At 52.4% G+C, this 15,723-nt stretch overlaps 1 protein-coding gene across 1 annotated transcript; it reads left to right on the top strand.

The window, feature by feature from the left end:
• The first annotated feature begins 9,815 nt into the window (after nt 1-9,815).
• Nucleotides 9,816-14,388, top strand: AQP8 (aquaporin 8). Its single transcript, XM_051632385.1, has 5 exons — nt 9,816-10,072; nt 11,711-11,837; nt 12,671-12,885; nt 13,868-14,002; nt 14,346-14,388. The coding sequence occupies exons 1-5, from the start codon at nt 9,816-9,818 to the stop codon at nt 14,386-14,388; spliced, it is 777 nt and encodes a 258-aa protein (XP_051488345.1).
• The last annotated feature ends 1,335 nt before the right edge of the window (nt 14,389-15,723 follow it).

Here is a 15,723-nt window from a genome sequence, read left to right as displayed (position 1 = left end):
GAAAGGAGATTATTGAGATACCAAGAAAAGTATAAACAGTTCTTAGAAGTGACAGTCATCATTTCAGAGGAGCAGAAGTAGTAAAAAGAAATGGCCTTCCCTTCCTGCCCTCCTCTCTCTCCCTCAGGAATTTGAGTTGCAGGTACCTCCAGGCCACCTGCTGTTAAGTTTGTGTCAAACTGATTTCTTAAAAGCCAAGGCACAGAAATACAGTATTTGGTTAATGCTTTCCTGGGTGCCTGTGAGGTGTGCACAGAGGTCTCTGCCCCCAGGGGAAGGGATGATCTTTGTGCAGTTATGAAGGGAGCTTATAACCTTTGCTTCCTAGATAACAATATCAATGGTATGCTTATGTCTGCACGTTTTAGATGTTTGTGCTTATCTGCACCCTTTTCTATTAAGAGGCATGTGCAACCTGGGTCTGCATCAGCATTGACCCTTTCTCTCTGCAAATGCAGGAGACCAGAAGCATGAGTCTTGTTGTTTCATCATACCACCCAAGTTCCTTCTTCAGCACAGCAGCTGCAACCAGAGAGGATGGGGTTTGCCACGAACTGGTTTCCCAGGGCAGCTGCCTGGATTGGGAAGCAGACTTGCTGATGAGCCTTTCTTGGGAAGCCTCATTGGTTTTGCCTTCTGGTTTCACACTGTTGTTACTTAGAGTTTTTAAATATTTTTTATTCCCATTGTACAATTGCTCTGTCTTACCCTTGCATGAACCCATGGAGCTAAATTCAATAAGGAATTAAATTGTGAATCTGTCTTAATGAGACTTCTGAGTCCTCCAGACTTTCTGCCTAGCTAAAAACAGCACTGTTGCCAGAGACTTGGAAGAAGATAAAGCATCATACAGCTCCTCCAGAGTCAACCTCTAGCTGTGTAAGGAGTAGATACTCAGCTGGCATAAAGTCTAGTAAAAGTTCACTTCTCAATTTTGCTCAGGTTTCATGCTGCCCAGAAGCTTGATTATTGATATCTAAAGCATGGCCAGTCTGCAAATATACTTAGCTCTGATCTTTTTAGCTTCTTTGATAGTCCACATCCTTAGCTGTCTGAAATTGTGCTGGCTTTATAGCAGGTGAGCTCTTCACTGACAGTTGTTTTTGACTGTGTTGTTGTTGGGGCTTGTTACATTTGGTTTGTTTGTGGTTTTGATTGGTTGTTTGTTTTTCTTTGTTGATGGTTTACATTTGAGGAGAAATGAAACAACTTTCTAAAAGAACTGCTGTCTTGCAGCTGGGTATTTATGCTGGGATTCCAAGGTGCTTGTCTTGCCCTCCAGCCCCACCCAGCCCGTTTCCCCAGAGGCTGGTAGGTCTTTTATTCAGATGCTGCCATCTTCAAACAGTTTTGGACTTCATCAGCACTGCCTCTTGGATCGTGCTGTGGGCCATTAAGATGCTTGTCTTGCTTTTCATGAGTGTATTGCACACAAGGGCCTCCCACCTGCAGGTGCTGTGACTCACAGGAGAGCTCTGCTTCCCTGGGGTGTGTGCTGTCCTGCAGACTCCCTTGCCAGATCAAAGCTGGGATGTTAGGAAAGCAGGAATAGAGGTTGGTGACTTTACTGGTTTGTTTCCATTTTGAAGAAACAGTTCCTGCTCCTGAGATGGACAACAGTAGATGTTTTACTTCTTCCACCTTCACAATGGGCTCGTAGGGCTTGGGGAACGTGGCTGAGCTGGTGCTGGGCTTGAGGTTCCATTTGCTTCAGGTGAACTGAGATCATGGAATTTGGTGCTTTTATTTAATCAGCTGCATCAGTGTTGTCTGGGAGAACCTTACATCTGCCCTGCCCTCACAGTGCATTAACATCATCTGGAACTGAACCACATGAAATCTGTATCCCTGTGGGTGGCTGGCAGGGGGCCTGTGGTGGGGACCCCCGTGCCATTGCTCCCCAGCCCCCGGAAATCAGACCTTGCCTCCTTCTCAGCCCTGTCAGATACCAAACTGTCCCTTCATCTCTCTGATGAGCTCAGAATTCTCATTTTAGTGCATATAGAAGCTACTTCCAGCTTTCTTGTGTATTCATATGGGTGCAATTTTCCTCCTTGTGGTTTATGGAGTAAGAACTTATTAATGAATAACAAACCTCTTGGTATTGCAGACTCCTCCGTAGGGCTTTGACAAGGTATCTGATTCTGCCTGCAGCCCTTTGATGTTCTGCTCCTTGATCTCCCTCCACAAATGGCTCTGATCTGGCTTGCTGGCATTAGCATTACTTGTGTTGGGTGCTGCACAAGCACCCAGGGAGAGATGATGTCTGTCCTGAAAAACCTCTTGATCTGAATTAACATGCAAAAAGTATCCGAAATAGCTGAGTCAAAGGTGCTTAAACATGAAGATGGGAGGAATGCAACAAGGTATGGTGTCACAGATCTGCTCATAGCTAAGTCTGACAGGTTACCTGACAGTTAATATCTGTTAGTAAGAATCAGTGATTAAAAAAAACCCAACAAATTACAAAAAGCCACCAACAAACTGGAAGTCCTGTGACACCCTCTGCTCTGCAGGAGTCTTCCTGTGCAGTGACTAATGCTGCTCTCTGCCAACAAGACTTGCTTGCTGATTTCTTTTGAATAAAATTGATGAATCCATAGTAGCATAAAAGCCACATCTCTGCTATCAGTTTAATTTTGGCAAGACTCCTTTTGAGAGCATATTCCTTGAGCCTCTTGTATCTTTATGAGTGGGAGCCAAGCTGAGGTCTTACCTGCTCTGGAACAAAAAAATCTGTTCCCTTTGAACTGGTCAACATCTAAGATGCAACCACTGAGTTGCTGATTTTTTTATATATACAGGCTTTGAATACAGCTCCCTACAGGAGATGGTCCAGTTGGTCTCCTTTGTCTTCTTCTTTGTCATCGTTTAATCCTCTCTGCTTGGAAATTATGTCTCTGCAAGCATGAGGCAGATATTGGTGGGACTTCTGCTCATCAGTTTCTATTTTGGGCCTCTTGTCTAAATTGTTCATCTGAGGGAAGCACTGAAGAAAGCAGGATGGGAGCAGAGCTGGTGCTGTGGGATGAAGGGCAAAATGGTGCCCTGTTCATCAAGATTAGTCTTATTTTCCAGCTTCAGCTGTTCAGCTAAACAGTTCAGCAACCAGCTAGGAGAAGGGAAACCATTCCTGAAAGAACTCTTGAAGAGCCTCTTCTAGCTTGGTTGCCAACAGTGGTGAAGAAAGTAGGTCATCTTGTGCTTCAGGGTTACAAGAGGATCAAAGGAATGTGTGATACCTCGGGAGCTCGGTAGAGTGGGGGGGGAGGATGGGTGTGGGCAGTCTAGCTCTCATGATAACTCTAACTAAAATAAGTACATCTTTCACCTCTCTTCAGGGAATATTTGGGTTTGGAGAGTGCCTGGTGCTGCTTTTTCCTTGTAGGAAAGCCACTAGCTGAAAAGGACTGAGAAACATTTTCCAGCCAGGAAAGATGGCCTTTGCCTTCTGCTGCTGTTTGGTGCTGCACAATGAATCTCTGTCTCTCTTTTCTGTTGCCAGCCCAGCCTTTTCCCTGGGGTACTGGTACTGACAGTAGAACAAAAATTCATCTCTGCAAATGGTTAGTATAATGGAAAAGAAATAACCATTTCAGCTTGAGTGAGCTGCAAGTGGAGCATCAGCTGCAGTGCCCCAGCTAGGAGCTCCAGCCTTCATTTGGCAGCCTCCTGCCCAGGCAGCTCCCCTGCTGCCTGCTGGGCTCTGCCTGGCCCTGCCTGCAGGAGCTCACCAGACCTGCCTGGAACCCACCTCTAGACAAGAGCACTTCACTGTCATCTTTGCCACTGGGATATCTCACATCAGCTCTGGTCTCTCTGTCATAATCACACCTGGGTCATTTCATTGAAGATCATGTAAAAGTACTTCAACTGTTCTCCTCTTTCCTACTGAATTTACTTTCTATGTCTGTAAATGTAGTAACAGCAGGAGAACTGATCACAAAGTGTTTGGGGTTGGAAGAGACCTCTGCAGATCATCTAGTCTAACCCCCCTCTAGAGCAGGATGTCATCAATAGGAAGAGTTCTCCACTGAGTCTCCTACAGTGAGGAGCCTGTGATGTTCCTCATGCAGTTGCTGTTGTGGAGCACCTGAAAAGTTGTATCTCCCCCTTGTCCTGTTTCAGCTGCAGAGTGGGTAGTCAGGCTGTCCTTCTTTGTGCTGTGCCTTTAGAGAGGGTATGTGACATGGGACCTCCAGCAAGGACAACAGCCAGGCTGGCTGTGGCCCTATGTGGGGCTTTGAAAGGAGACTGACCTGGCAGCACCAGGGTCTGGGCTACAGGGTGTGTGGGCAGATGAAGGTCCTGCTGAAGGAGCTCTACCCGGGCAGCCAGGGCAGTTGTGGCTGGTCATACTTGCTGTTCTTGAAGCGAGATGCTGTTAAGCCTCTGCTTCTCCCTGTGTCTGCAGTTGTGAAGCATTTGCACAAGGAGGATGCTGAGTCCAGTTGCCATGGCAAACCGAGGGAGCTGGAGCACGTGGTCCTTCTCTGCCTTTGAGATGCCTGTCACAAATTGTTCCAGACAGGTACAAGAAAATCCTCCTGTCTGCTCCATGCTTAGTCCTGGATGTTGATCCAAGCTTCACCCACAGTTTAGGTGATTACACTTCACTGTGCCTGTCTTCCATCCACTTTAGCCATGCTTGAGCATTGCCCACTCACTCTTAAAAGATGGGTAAAAGAAGTCCCTTGCTAGAAAATTCAATTATTTAGTTTCTTTCAGGGCTTATCCAGCTCTAGGAACTGAATGAAGAGCAGTTGTTAGGCTAGCAAGTAGCATTTCCAGCTTCTCTGCAGAGTTACCAGTTCCTCATTTCGTGCTTGCAAGATTTTTCAGGTCTCTGGGGCACAGGGAAATCTGGTCATTGAGGACAGAAATGTTCCGTTGCAGTCGGCCTTGTGGGATAATTGTAGGGAGCCAAGAGTTGGGTGTTTGAGGGAAGATGTGCACTTGTGCTGGGTGGGGCTCGGAGCATCTGTCCCTTCTGTGAGAGCTTGGTGGATTTTCATGTTAAATACCAGAATTCAGGTCTAAGTGTGGCTTCATCCTTCTGGTTATTTTTCCTTCTCAAAAACCAGTCACTGGTGTTCGCAGAACTGACCCAAATCTGTCCTGCTTTCCAACTGACAACAGCCAATTTGTATTAAGAGCCCTTGGAAATTTCCACCTGCACTGGAGGGTTACGGTAGCGATCTGAAGTGCAGCTGTTATGCAAGGTGGGATCTATAGATGGGCAGAGGTCAGCTAACCTGTGTCACTGCTACGAGCTGCAAATAATTCTGCAAGTTCTCATTCAGTAACAGTTGTGTAATCGTTAGAACTAAGATAAATACTGTAAAGATAAGGCAGTGTCAAATGAGTTGCCTTTGCCTTCTTTATGGCTTTTTGAAAGAGCTGACCATGGATGATGGCTGTGCTTGGGTCTTCCCTGCAGCACCACCATCGTGCAGCACCACAACATTTGCTTGATGACTTTTTAATAGACATCCAGTGAGAAGTCTGTCCTGTAAAATGTACGGGCTCTGATCCAACAGAGACTCCACATATGCTGAAGTCCTGCACTTAAGCATTGTTAAATGTTAATGGCACTTGAGAATGTTCTTAAGTGTTTGCTCAAGTGCTTTTTTGAGGTTGGGTGTGATGGTTTATATAGAAAAGCAAACAAAAGGTTGCAGATCTGCATGATGAAGCAGAGAGAAGCAGAGTGAGACATGGCAGGAAGTTTTCAGTCCAGTTAAGTGGACATGGGATATGTCCTCTACAGTTCCTAAGCAGGATTCCTCTAAGCTGTGGCTTGTTTCGTACCACCATTGTACCCCAATACGAATTGACACAATTGCTGTTGCCACTTATTTAAGAAATTGGTGCAAGCACAAACAAGGACAAAAATAAGTGTCTGCTAATACAAAGAGATGTATCTGTTCTCAGCCCCATGTCTTTGCCCACGAGTGCAGTTTCCATCCAGCTTCCTGAGCAAACCTTGGTGCCAAGTATTTCAGGTTGTTCGTGAGGGGCAAAAGGTGCTAAGAGCAGGGTTGCTTTCTTGGCACTTTAGTGGCATCTCTAAACAAAAGACAGATGCTGGAGCCACAGGAATGTCAGAATTACATAGGAGGAATGTTGGATTGAGAAGTAGCTCAAATTGGGTCTTTAGCAACCACTTATTATGTGTTATGGAAAACATATTATGCTCAAGGATTGTAAGTGCAGGAAGGTCACAGTTCAGAGTAAACAGGAGGGAAATCCAACACAATCTCTGCCAATTCCTGATGATAAATATAGATCATGTCTATGGCTGCTGTAAATCTTTGTGTGGGAGAATCTGGACAGTCCCGTGTGTGCTGAGGTGATGCTGTTCCCTTTGAGTTTTAGTGGAGTCCTTAGTCTGAAGCTCCTTGCTTTCCCCAGGTCATCTTGCCAGGACTGGGATTTTCTGACCATGTTCATCAACCCTGTGTCCCTCTGTCTTGCACACTCTCCTGGCACTTCTCAGCATAGCATGGCTGAAAACTCCAGTTAATTCCTCCATGGCTGGTTTGTGTTTCACCCGCCTGCCCTCCCACGCTGCCAGCTCCAGTTCTGCCTCTGTGCTGGGCACACAGGGATGATTTGGGGATCACTCAGCCTCGTTTGTCTGTCAGGAGGTTCAGGCAGGATTTATGCACTTGAGAGCACTTTAGAAGCCACAGGTGACAGGTGCTGGAAAAATCATCTTTATTTTATTGTTATGGTTTTGTCCCTGTTTTTAAGGTCAGCTTGAATTACATATGAGGAGTGTATTTTCCCTTGGAACTGTCCTTACACAGTGGCTAGAGAACAGCAGCATTCCCTGGACTGCAGGAGGAAAGGCAAGAAGCTGTCAGCTGAACTTTTCAGCTCATCGCACAGCAGCTGTGGCCCTGCAAGGAACATCTCCCTCTCCCTAATCTTCCTAAACAAATCAGTTGGTGTTTTGCACAGTGCTGAATTCCCCAAGCTGCTTTTCTCCAGAGGTTTTTCTGTCAGTCCCCTGTGGCAGACATGGGATGCCCGGGCAGTGCTGGCTGGCACTCGGGGCAGAGCTGCTTGGCCGGAGCTCCTGCCCAGGGGGGAAACACATTCCCTCCTTTGTGGAACATTTCCTCTAGAAGGCTCAGGCAAACATCCCTGCTCTCAGAACAATCATGGTAAATGTTTAAAAGCCAAGGACGAGGGGTTAATCTTCACTTTTGGCCTGTGACTTCCAGTGCTGCAAAGCCATGGCTGGGCTGGGACACATCTGCAGCCTGCATGGCTGTGTCCCCGCGCCTCCTGCCTGGCAGCAGTGGCTGGAAGTGGCTGTTCTGCTGCTTCTGCCCTGGCCCAGGGGCAGCAGAGCCCTGGGCTGGCTCCTGGGGCTTGCCCATGCTGCTGCCTGGTCTGCTGGTGGTCTGGGCAGCTCAGCCCCTGGTGCAGGGATGTGCTGCCAGGGTGGCTTGTGCAGCGTGGCGAGAGCTGCTGGGAATGAGCAGCAGGTGAAACCTGGGTATGTGTTACATGAATCTCTAGTAATAAATGCCCTGAAAAATAAATTAAACCTGGATTCCTTTTACCTGAGTTAAAATCCTTCCCAATGAATCCTCCTCTGGTTGCACTGGGAGATGTGGTGGCAGGTGAATTCCATGTACTTACTGGAAACCTGCTGAAGGTGCCCGTGCTCTGCAAGCTGATGAGATTGAATCAGGTATTTTCCTGATCCATGGGTTCATGCAGGGGGTTCAAAGAGGATCCCCATGGACCAGCCAGTCCCAGCCCTCGCTCTCCGTGTTCCAGTGATTTCTACAACCTCCTGCCACACTTTTTGTCTGTAGGAAACAAGCTCTTGGGAGAAGAAATGAGTTGACAGGGGCTCACGTAGAGGTGCCTGAACTGGGATTCTCTCATAGCTCTGGCCTGACCCTTGTCTGTCGGGTGGCCAGCAACAGCCCTCTGGGACAGGCAAGTGGAAATTTCCTTCCCATCCTCAGTGTCTTGTGAAAACATCATAAAACATCCACGACATTCTTTACCCTTGCTTACAAGAGGGAAAAAAATATCTATAACCCCCAACCCTTAATGACCCACCACAAACATGGACCCTGGGAGGCGATTGCTCAAGGAGGGGCAGTGCTGCAGTGAGTGGGCTGCAGCCCCAGTGGGATGGATGGATGGATGGATGGATGGATGGATGGATGGATGGATGGATGGATGGATGGAGTGTTCCCACTGCTTGGTGCCAGCTGTGCTCCAGAGACCAGAGCATTTCCATCTCCAGGGCAGTTTCTGCTGTGCCTGTCATTGCCCAGGCCGTGCAGCAGTGCCTGGTGTCCCCTGCCAGGCTGTGGCCTTGGCCAGTCCCCCTCACCTGCAGCTCCACAGCCTGTGCTGGGGCTGGAGTCGTGGAGTCATAGAATGGTTTGGGTTGAAAGGGACCTGAAACACCATCTGCTTCCAACCCTCCGCCATGGGCAGGGACAGCTCACACTAGACCAGGTTGCTCCAAGCCCCATCCAACTTAGATTTGAACACTTGCAGGGATGGGGCAGCCACAGCTTCTCTGGCTTTCCAGGCCATGATTCTTTATGGGGTGCAGTGGGGGTTTGGGAAGGTTTTGGGTTAGGTGTTGGATCAACTTCCAAAGCTGCCAGGGGATCTCCAGGCACCCTTGCCAGCAATCTTGAACCGGGGAGCACTGCAAGGGGGGTACAGCCCCCACTGCAGGAGCCCGGGGTGGGACGTGGGCTGAGGGTTAGAGGACCGGGCTATGACTGTGGCTCAGGCTGGCTCCTCTGGTGACTTGAGGGGAATTGCTCACTTTGCCTGCTCTGGGGTGGGCAGGAAGAGCTCTCCATGCTGATCTTGCCTTTCAGCTGTTACTGGAGCAACACAAAGTAAATCCCATGTTTGCCAGGCGCAAGGGCACCAACACCTGGTGGCTTTAGGAGGAGGTGTCTGCCCTCCACACCTAAGCCCAGACATGGCTCCCAGTCCTGGGCTGGCTCTGAGAAGTTTTGATTTGCCTCCTCTGCCTCTGGACACCCTTTGTGAGGGTGCAGCCTCCCCCCTTGCTCCTTGTGCATCCCCCTCCTGATGCATTGCAGGGCTCCCAGCTGCCCCATGACAGGACAAGCTCCAGTCTGCTGTGTTGTGCCTGAGCTCAGATTTAATAACTGAGAGCCAAGCCTTGGCCAGGAGGGATTTTTCTCAAGGAGTTGTTTTTCCCTCCCCAGAGCTACGTCAGCCATTTCCCAGGGTGCTGCTGGCTCTGTGCGTGCCCCCGTGCACGTGGTGGCCCCGTGGTCCTGCTGCCACGTGCTGCTCTTGGCAGGTAAAAGCTGCCGGGCGAAGGAGGCCAGTGGGCTGTGTGCAGGTGCTGAGTGTCTGCACCAAAGGGGTCACGTCCTGAGCCTTGGCAGAAAACCTTCAAACAGCAACAACAACGAAAAACCACCAGGAGAAAAAAGGGCGAAGCCTTGAACCAAGGAACAGCAGTGATAAAGAGCTTTTATATTCCTGGGGGCTGGCCTATCAACTTTTATTGCTTTTTTTTTTTTTTTTTTTTTTTTTTTTTTAAGGAATGCAAATCCAATCCATCTTGTAGAGCCTCCCATCTACTGCCTCTTCATATAGGTCAGGAGGAGCCTGCCAGCCTTCCAGTGGGACAAGTGGGGTGGTCCTCGAGGGTCCTCATCCCTGCACCAGGACCCTTCCCAGACCTGAGCCTGTGTCTCCAGCTTCTCCAGTCCTCTGCTCAACAGCATCTCAGGACCAGGTGCCACCAGGGCTCTGCCTCCTTTGTCCCCAGTGCATTCATGGCCACTGCTGAGGGCGGCCACCCCTTCGGGAAGGAGGCCATGATGGACATCGAAATCAAGCCCAAGCCCTCGCAGCCTCACTGGTACGAGAGGTACCTCCAGCCCTGCGTGGCTGAGCTGCTGGGCACTGCCCTCTTCATCTTCACGGGCTGCCTCTCGGCGCTGGAGGATGTGGAGGGCATGGGGAGGCTGCAGCCTGCCCTGGGGCACGGGCTGGCCCTGGCAGCCAGCATCGCCACCGCCGCTGACATCAGGTAAGGGTGAGCTGGCAGCAGGGCCTGCTGCCCCCACCCCGGGACCCCCCAGCAGGGCGGGCTGGCCCGGCTGCAGGAGATGCTCCTGTCCCACACCTCCCCACCTGCTGCCTTTAGAGCTGTTCCTGCCCAAATACTGATCACCTCTCAGTTAACAGCATGGCTGCTCAGGTGGTGGTTTGTCCATAACACCTTGGGTTTGGGGGAGTTTGCTTGGCTTTTGATTGCAACCTTTTATTTCTAGCCCTTTTTTGATAAAAATGGTCAAAGCTGGGACAGAAGCATTGCTCTGGAAAGGAGGCATTTCCTTTATAAGGATGCCAGAACAAAACACTTTGATCCAAATGTGCTTCTCCCCTACGTGTTTTCAGGAGGAAAATTTGGACTCCATTTACAAATAGTTTCAATTCCTCAAAAGCAACTTTTAGACAAACCTGCTCATTGAAAATGGTGTTGTTTGACGCTAAGATACAGGCTTACCCTGAAGGAAGAAGCTGAAACAGCCTCTGTGGAGTTTCCTTCCCTTTCCTCTGGCCAGCTCCGTGCCGGGCTGGGACACAAACCCCCTGGCAGGGCAGGGCAGCTCGGCCAGGCTCAGTGTGAGCCCCCGAGCCCAGAGCAAGCAGACTGATCAATTCTCAGCCCCTGATTAGGAGGGATAAGGGGTGAGGCTGGTGCAATCGGGGCTCAGTGCCCCGCGGGGTGTGTGTGGGTGCAGCTGAGCCGGGTGTCACTGCTCCCCGAGCCCCCAGCACAGCCAGGGGCTGCAGCAGCTCGGGGGGTTGTGCTGAGGGGCTGCAGAGGGGTCCGGGGATCCTGGGGCTGCCCCATTAGCTCCAAGGGCAGGAGGAGCTGGCTCAGGGTCCTGTTTTAGCCTAAAGTCAGGCTTTAGAGATTTGCATCTGAGAGGAGCCCAGCTGGGGCCAAGGGCTGCTCTGCTGGGGTTATTTGCAGACAGGTTCTCCTTCAGCTCCAGGGCTCCCACCCTTCCCGGGGGCATTTGCAGCCAGAGCCCTGTCCAGTCAAGATGTTTTCTACCTTAAACAGCACAATTTTTTGCTCTGGTATGATGGGCCTTTAATTACATCTGGAGAAGAAGATGTAATTATAGTTCCTAGACACTCTGACTCATCGCCTGCACCAGCAATTATTATTAGGGCTGATTGGTTATGAAACTTGTTCATTAATGCGTGTCCCATGGTAATCTGTTTTAATTAGAAGGTATCTGAGTTTGTCCTGCACGTGGTCTTCAAGATGATTGATTAAAGTCCGGTAATAAGGCAAGAGCTGCTGCCAGGGGCCGTGGTGGGCAGGGTGCTGGTGTGGGGGACCTGTGTGCCTTTGGTTTTGCATCGAGCAGGGGGAGATAAACCCCCAAAATCCCAGAAAAGCCCAGCAGGGGTGGTGTCAGCAGGAGGTGATCCCAGCTCTGCTCTTGCCGGGACTTGTTCCCTGCCAGGAACAGGGAGCAGCACCACAGCAGTAACTTAAGGAAAACAAGTATCAGAGCAAGGGAAGTACTGAAAAAGCATTTGTGGCTCCAGCCCACGGCAAGCACAATTATGGAGGGAACCCCGTGCTGGGGTGAACCCCACCCTGGGGGTGAGCTCCTCACTGATGCTCCTCTCCCTTTTGCAGTGGAGCCCACTTCAATCCCGCCGTGTCCTTGGCTGTGTGGCTGGTCGGTGGGATGAACATCACGATGCTCCTTCCTTACTGGGGCTCCCAGCTCTGTGGAGGGATGATAGGAGCTGGCTTGGCAAAGGTACGGACACCCGGGGAGCCAGGGCTGATGCTGGAGTGCAGGGTCTCCCCTCCAGAGCTGGCCTAGCCAGCCCCAACCTTCTGCCCAGCCCCAGGGTCTCCAGCAGCTGCGTGTGACAGGGAGGAGCACCCGGTGCCTCGGCTCTGCATGTCATTAAAAGCGGTGATTTCTCACATGGTGACACAGCTCAGGGGTTGCTGTGTGGGTGTGGGGCTTGTCTGGCACTTGGAGGTCCGGGAACCTCACTCCTCCCCCCCACCTGTTTTCATGGTCTGACTGCAGGACTCAGACATCTCACCCACACTGCAGGCTGGGCTGGTGGTGCCAGGTGCGGGGGTGCCACGCAGGTGGGGGTGCCTCAGGGCGAAGTCATTCATGCCAGCAGCTGTTCTCCAGAGGTTTGCCATGCTGTACTAACTGGGCACAGCATGACGTGGTACCCCTGCAGCTCCAGCCACTTTCCCCGGCGGTGCTCGCCTGCAGTTCTGCTTACGGCAGAGCTCTGCGAGGTTCGTTTGCCTGGGTGCTGCCTGCTCCCAGCGTCCAGGCAGCCCGCGTCCCGCAGCACAGTCCTCGGCGCCTGGGCTGGGTGAGGCTCATCCCACCGGGAGAGCCGTGGCTGCCTCATTATCTCAGGAGAAGCTCAGAGCCTTCCCTAATGTGTTTATATTTGCCAGGCGCTCAGGGCTGGCTTTCAGGAGGAAAGCGATGAGATTAGCTCCTCTTTAACCTGATGCGACGCCCGCCCACGCTGTCCTGACAGCGAGCGCATATGCCCCTTAAAGCCCACAATATGGAGCCTGGATGGCACCAACAGGGCTTCCCCCGCACAGGCCGTGGTGACCAGCCAGCGGTACGTGGCCTCCCACGGAGGAGCCTTCGGCAGCATCGCGGACGACGAGCAGATCCCTGCTGCCCTCGTGGCTGAGATTGTCCTGACCACCTTCCTCATCCTCGTGGTCTGCATGGGAGCCATCAACGGCAAGACCAGGACCCCGCTGGTGCCTTTGCACGTCAGCTTCGTGGTCACGGCCGCCGTCCTGGCAGGGTGAGCTCGTGAGGCCTCCCTGTGCCTGGGGCAGGCATGGAATGGGGTGGGATGGGATGGGGGGGGGTGCAATGTGCCCCCTCACAGCGCGGCACAGGACCAGGGCTGCTGAGGAGAGCTGAGCACGCTGCAGAGGCCGGTGAATGAGGCCACTGGCCCCTTGACACTTCTGGGGGAGCTGCAGGGCAGTGCAGGAGCAGCCGGTGCCTCCAGCCCAGCGTGTGGCACTTGAGACAGAGCAGCCCTTACCAGGACCTGCCATGGCTGATAAAACCAAAGAGCCGCCGGGTGGTGTTTGTTGTAGGAAGCCCTGAGCAAACAGGAGAGGGTTTATCTGGAGCTGTTCCAGCCCAGTGGCCTCGTGGCTGCGGGAAACGCTGCCAAGCTCAACCTGTGCAGTGCGGGTGAGTAGCTGGGTCTTGTGCCACGGCAATCAGATAACCAGTGCACATAATTATGAATGTTAATGGCTTGTTTAGTTAAGGCACTGCCCCCTCTAGCGGGACTCCCAGATTGTATTTAAACACTGCACAAACCTCCTGGGCAAATATTTATCTGTTGCAGTTTTCTTTAATCTGTAAATGCTGTTGTCTCTCCTTCCACGTGTGGCAAGGAGCTTCTCCTCTTTAAAAGCCCAGCTCCCCGTAAGCCCCAAAACAGACTCTGCACTAGAGTTTCAGTCCCAGATTTTCCCCAATAGCTTGGAAATGCTTGTGAGCAAGGGCAGGTGCCTGCCAGAGAGCAGCCACTTGGCTCTGAGCTTCCTTACACTGCCAGGGCAAACTGTTCCCAGGCTCCCAGAGCTATGCCAGGGTGGGGGGCCAGGATAGTCTCAGACTGCCACCCACCCAGAGCAGGGCCCAGACCCCATCAAGGAGTCCCAGGAGGGGTGTGCTGCTGCCCCTCTGTCCCAGCAGTGAGAGGGTTGGGTGCCCCTCTCATGTCCTGCAGGCCTGATGCAGATGTTTTTTTTCTCTTTCAGAGGTGGTGTTTCTGGAGCCTGCATGAATCCTGCCAGAGCCTTTGGGCCAGCTGTGGTAGCAAATTACTGGGACTATCACTGGGTTTACTGGGTAGGGCCCATGGTTGCTGCCCTCCTCAGCGGTGTCCTGGTGAGGTATGTGGTGCCACACAGGTGGACCCCCCTTTCCCACCCTGCTGCCTCCCCAGGGACTCTGCACAGGCTCCTTCCCTGCTCCCTGGGTCTGGGCTGCAAGCACCTGTTTTTCTAGAGAGATGTCCAAATGCTGGAGACTCCTTTCCTTTCTCTTCCCTGTGAGGAGAGGGTGACAGCAAAGACCAAACCAGTCTCCAAATCCATGTGTTAGCTCCATCTGTGTCTTTGTGTGGGGTGAATCCAGACATGGGCTGGCACTGGGCTGTTTCTGGGTTTCTGTTGCACACTTGCAATGGCAAAAACACTGACCAAGAGTTTCTCCTTCTTTTTTGCCTTCCCAAAGGCTCCTGATGGGCGACCGGACCACCCGCCTGTTCCTGAAGTGATGCCAGGTGCAGGGCCACGGGCACACTGGGCACTGGCGTGAAGTCCCCTGCTCCTGCCCCTCACCACCCCCACCCCCTCTGCCTCTCCCAGGCATCCTGTGCTCGGGATTCGGCTCACCCGGAGCGGCAGGGAGGAGGAGAGCACCCTCCCAGGGTGCAGGGCTCCGGCTGCCGGCGGTTCCAGGAGAAACCCCTGGGCAAACCAAATGCTCCCTACCCCTCCTCCTGGGCTGCTCCAGGCAGAGGCAGAGAAGCTGTTGCTGTGGCAGGGAGGAGGTTCCCGGCTTTCTGATGTCCCCGCGGGGCTGGCAGAGCCCTGCACAATGTCACCTCTCTGTTTTCAGCTGGCTTGCTTTTTTTCCCCCAGCCCGAGAGGTGACCCACAGACGCACACGGAAAGATGTTCTTGTTTAGAGGAGAGCAAGGCTGTGGAGGTGCTGGGGGGCGGAAATGCCGGAATGAAAGCCTCCCTGGCTCAGGGCGGGCGTGTTCCCCCAGGCAGCTCTGAGGGGCTGGGCAGGGGGTGCGGTACCCCGGGGTGGGCTGCCCGGGCCCCAGGTGAGCCGGGTGCAGGCAGCTGCGCATTCAGGAAGGAAAATGATGCAACCCCCAGAAGGAGAGAAATAGCATGAAGATGTCACTAGGACGGTTGTCACGGCAACGCGACAAAAAATGCCAAACCAAACAAGGAGAAAAGTCATAGCTTCCTTCCCAGAGGGACCCTGGGAGCTGGTGCTGGTGGGAGCTGGGGACGGTGGGGAGCCCCCATGGGTGCCCCGGCCGCCCCTCGGGGTGCAGAGCCCTGCAAGAACGGGGCTGCAGGCAAGACCATCTTCCCCTTTCGAGAGGAAGCTCAGCCCCGCGGCGCCGCAGGAAACACGCTTATGGCTGCAGCTGCCCCTGCACCCAGCTCCATCCCGCACCCCAGCTCCCTTCCCCCACCCCGGCTTCCTCCTGCTCCCCGTCTCCCCCCTGTGCTCCGGCTCCAGGGCCCTTCTCCTGGGGGCTGAGTGCCCAGGGCTGCAGTCCCAGGGGGCCGGGATGCTGCCCACCCGACCGCTGCTCTAGTCCTTGGGGGCAGGAGAGGGGGCAGGAGGGGGGGGATGGCCCATGCACGGCCACGTGTGCTTCCCTGTTTGGCTGCTGCCCTGTGCAGCCCATTCATTTTTAATTCGTCAGGGTGACTTCTCATAAGGATCTGTAATACTGCATTGTTTTTCTCTGAGTATTATTAAAGAGCTTAATTTATGCTAATTAAATACCAATTAACTTCCAAGCGCTTAACATGCTTTAAGGACATAAAATACATCTTATTCCCATTCAATTAAATTTGCA

The sequence above is a fragment of the Apus apus genome, chromosome 14 (assembly GCF_020740795.1).
Source record: "Apus apus isolate bApuApu2 chromosome 14, bApuApu2.pri.cur, whole genome shotgun sequence".
Lineage (NCBI taxonomy): Eukaryota > Metazoa > Chordata > Aves > Apodiformes > Apodidae > Apus > Apus apus.
The sequence above is the reverse complement of the archived record's forward strand: the minus strand, read 5'-3'. Positions and strand labels throughout refer to the sequence as shown.

Coding starts and splice junctions, on each gene's coding strand:
- AQP8 (XM_051632385.1), top strand. CDS start 9,816: ATGGCCACTGCTGAGGGCGGCCACCCCTTCGGGAAGGAGGCCATGATG. Junction 10,073..11,710: donor GCCACCGCCGCTGACATCAG/GTAAGGGTGAGC, acceptor TCCCTTTTGCAG/TGGAGCCCACTTCAATCCCG. Junction 11,838..12,670: donor TAGGAGCTGGCTTGGCAAAG/GTACGGACACCC, acceptor TCCCCCGCACAG/GCCGTGGTGACCAGCCAGCG.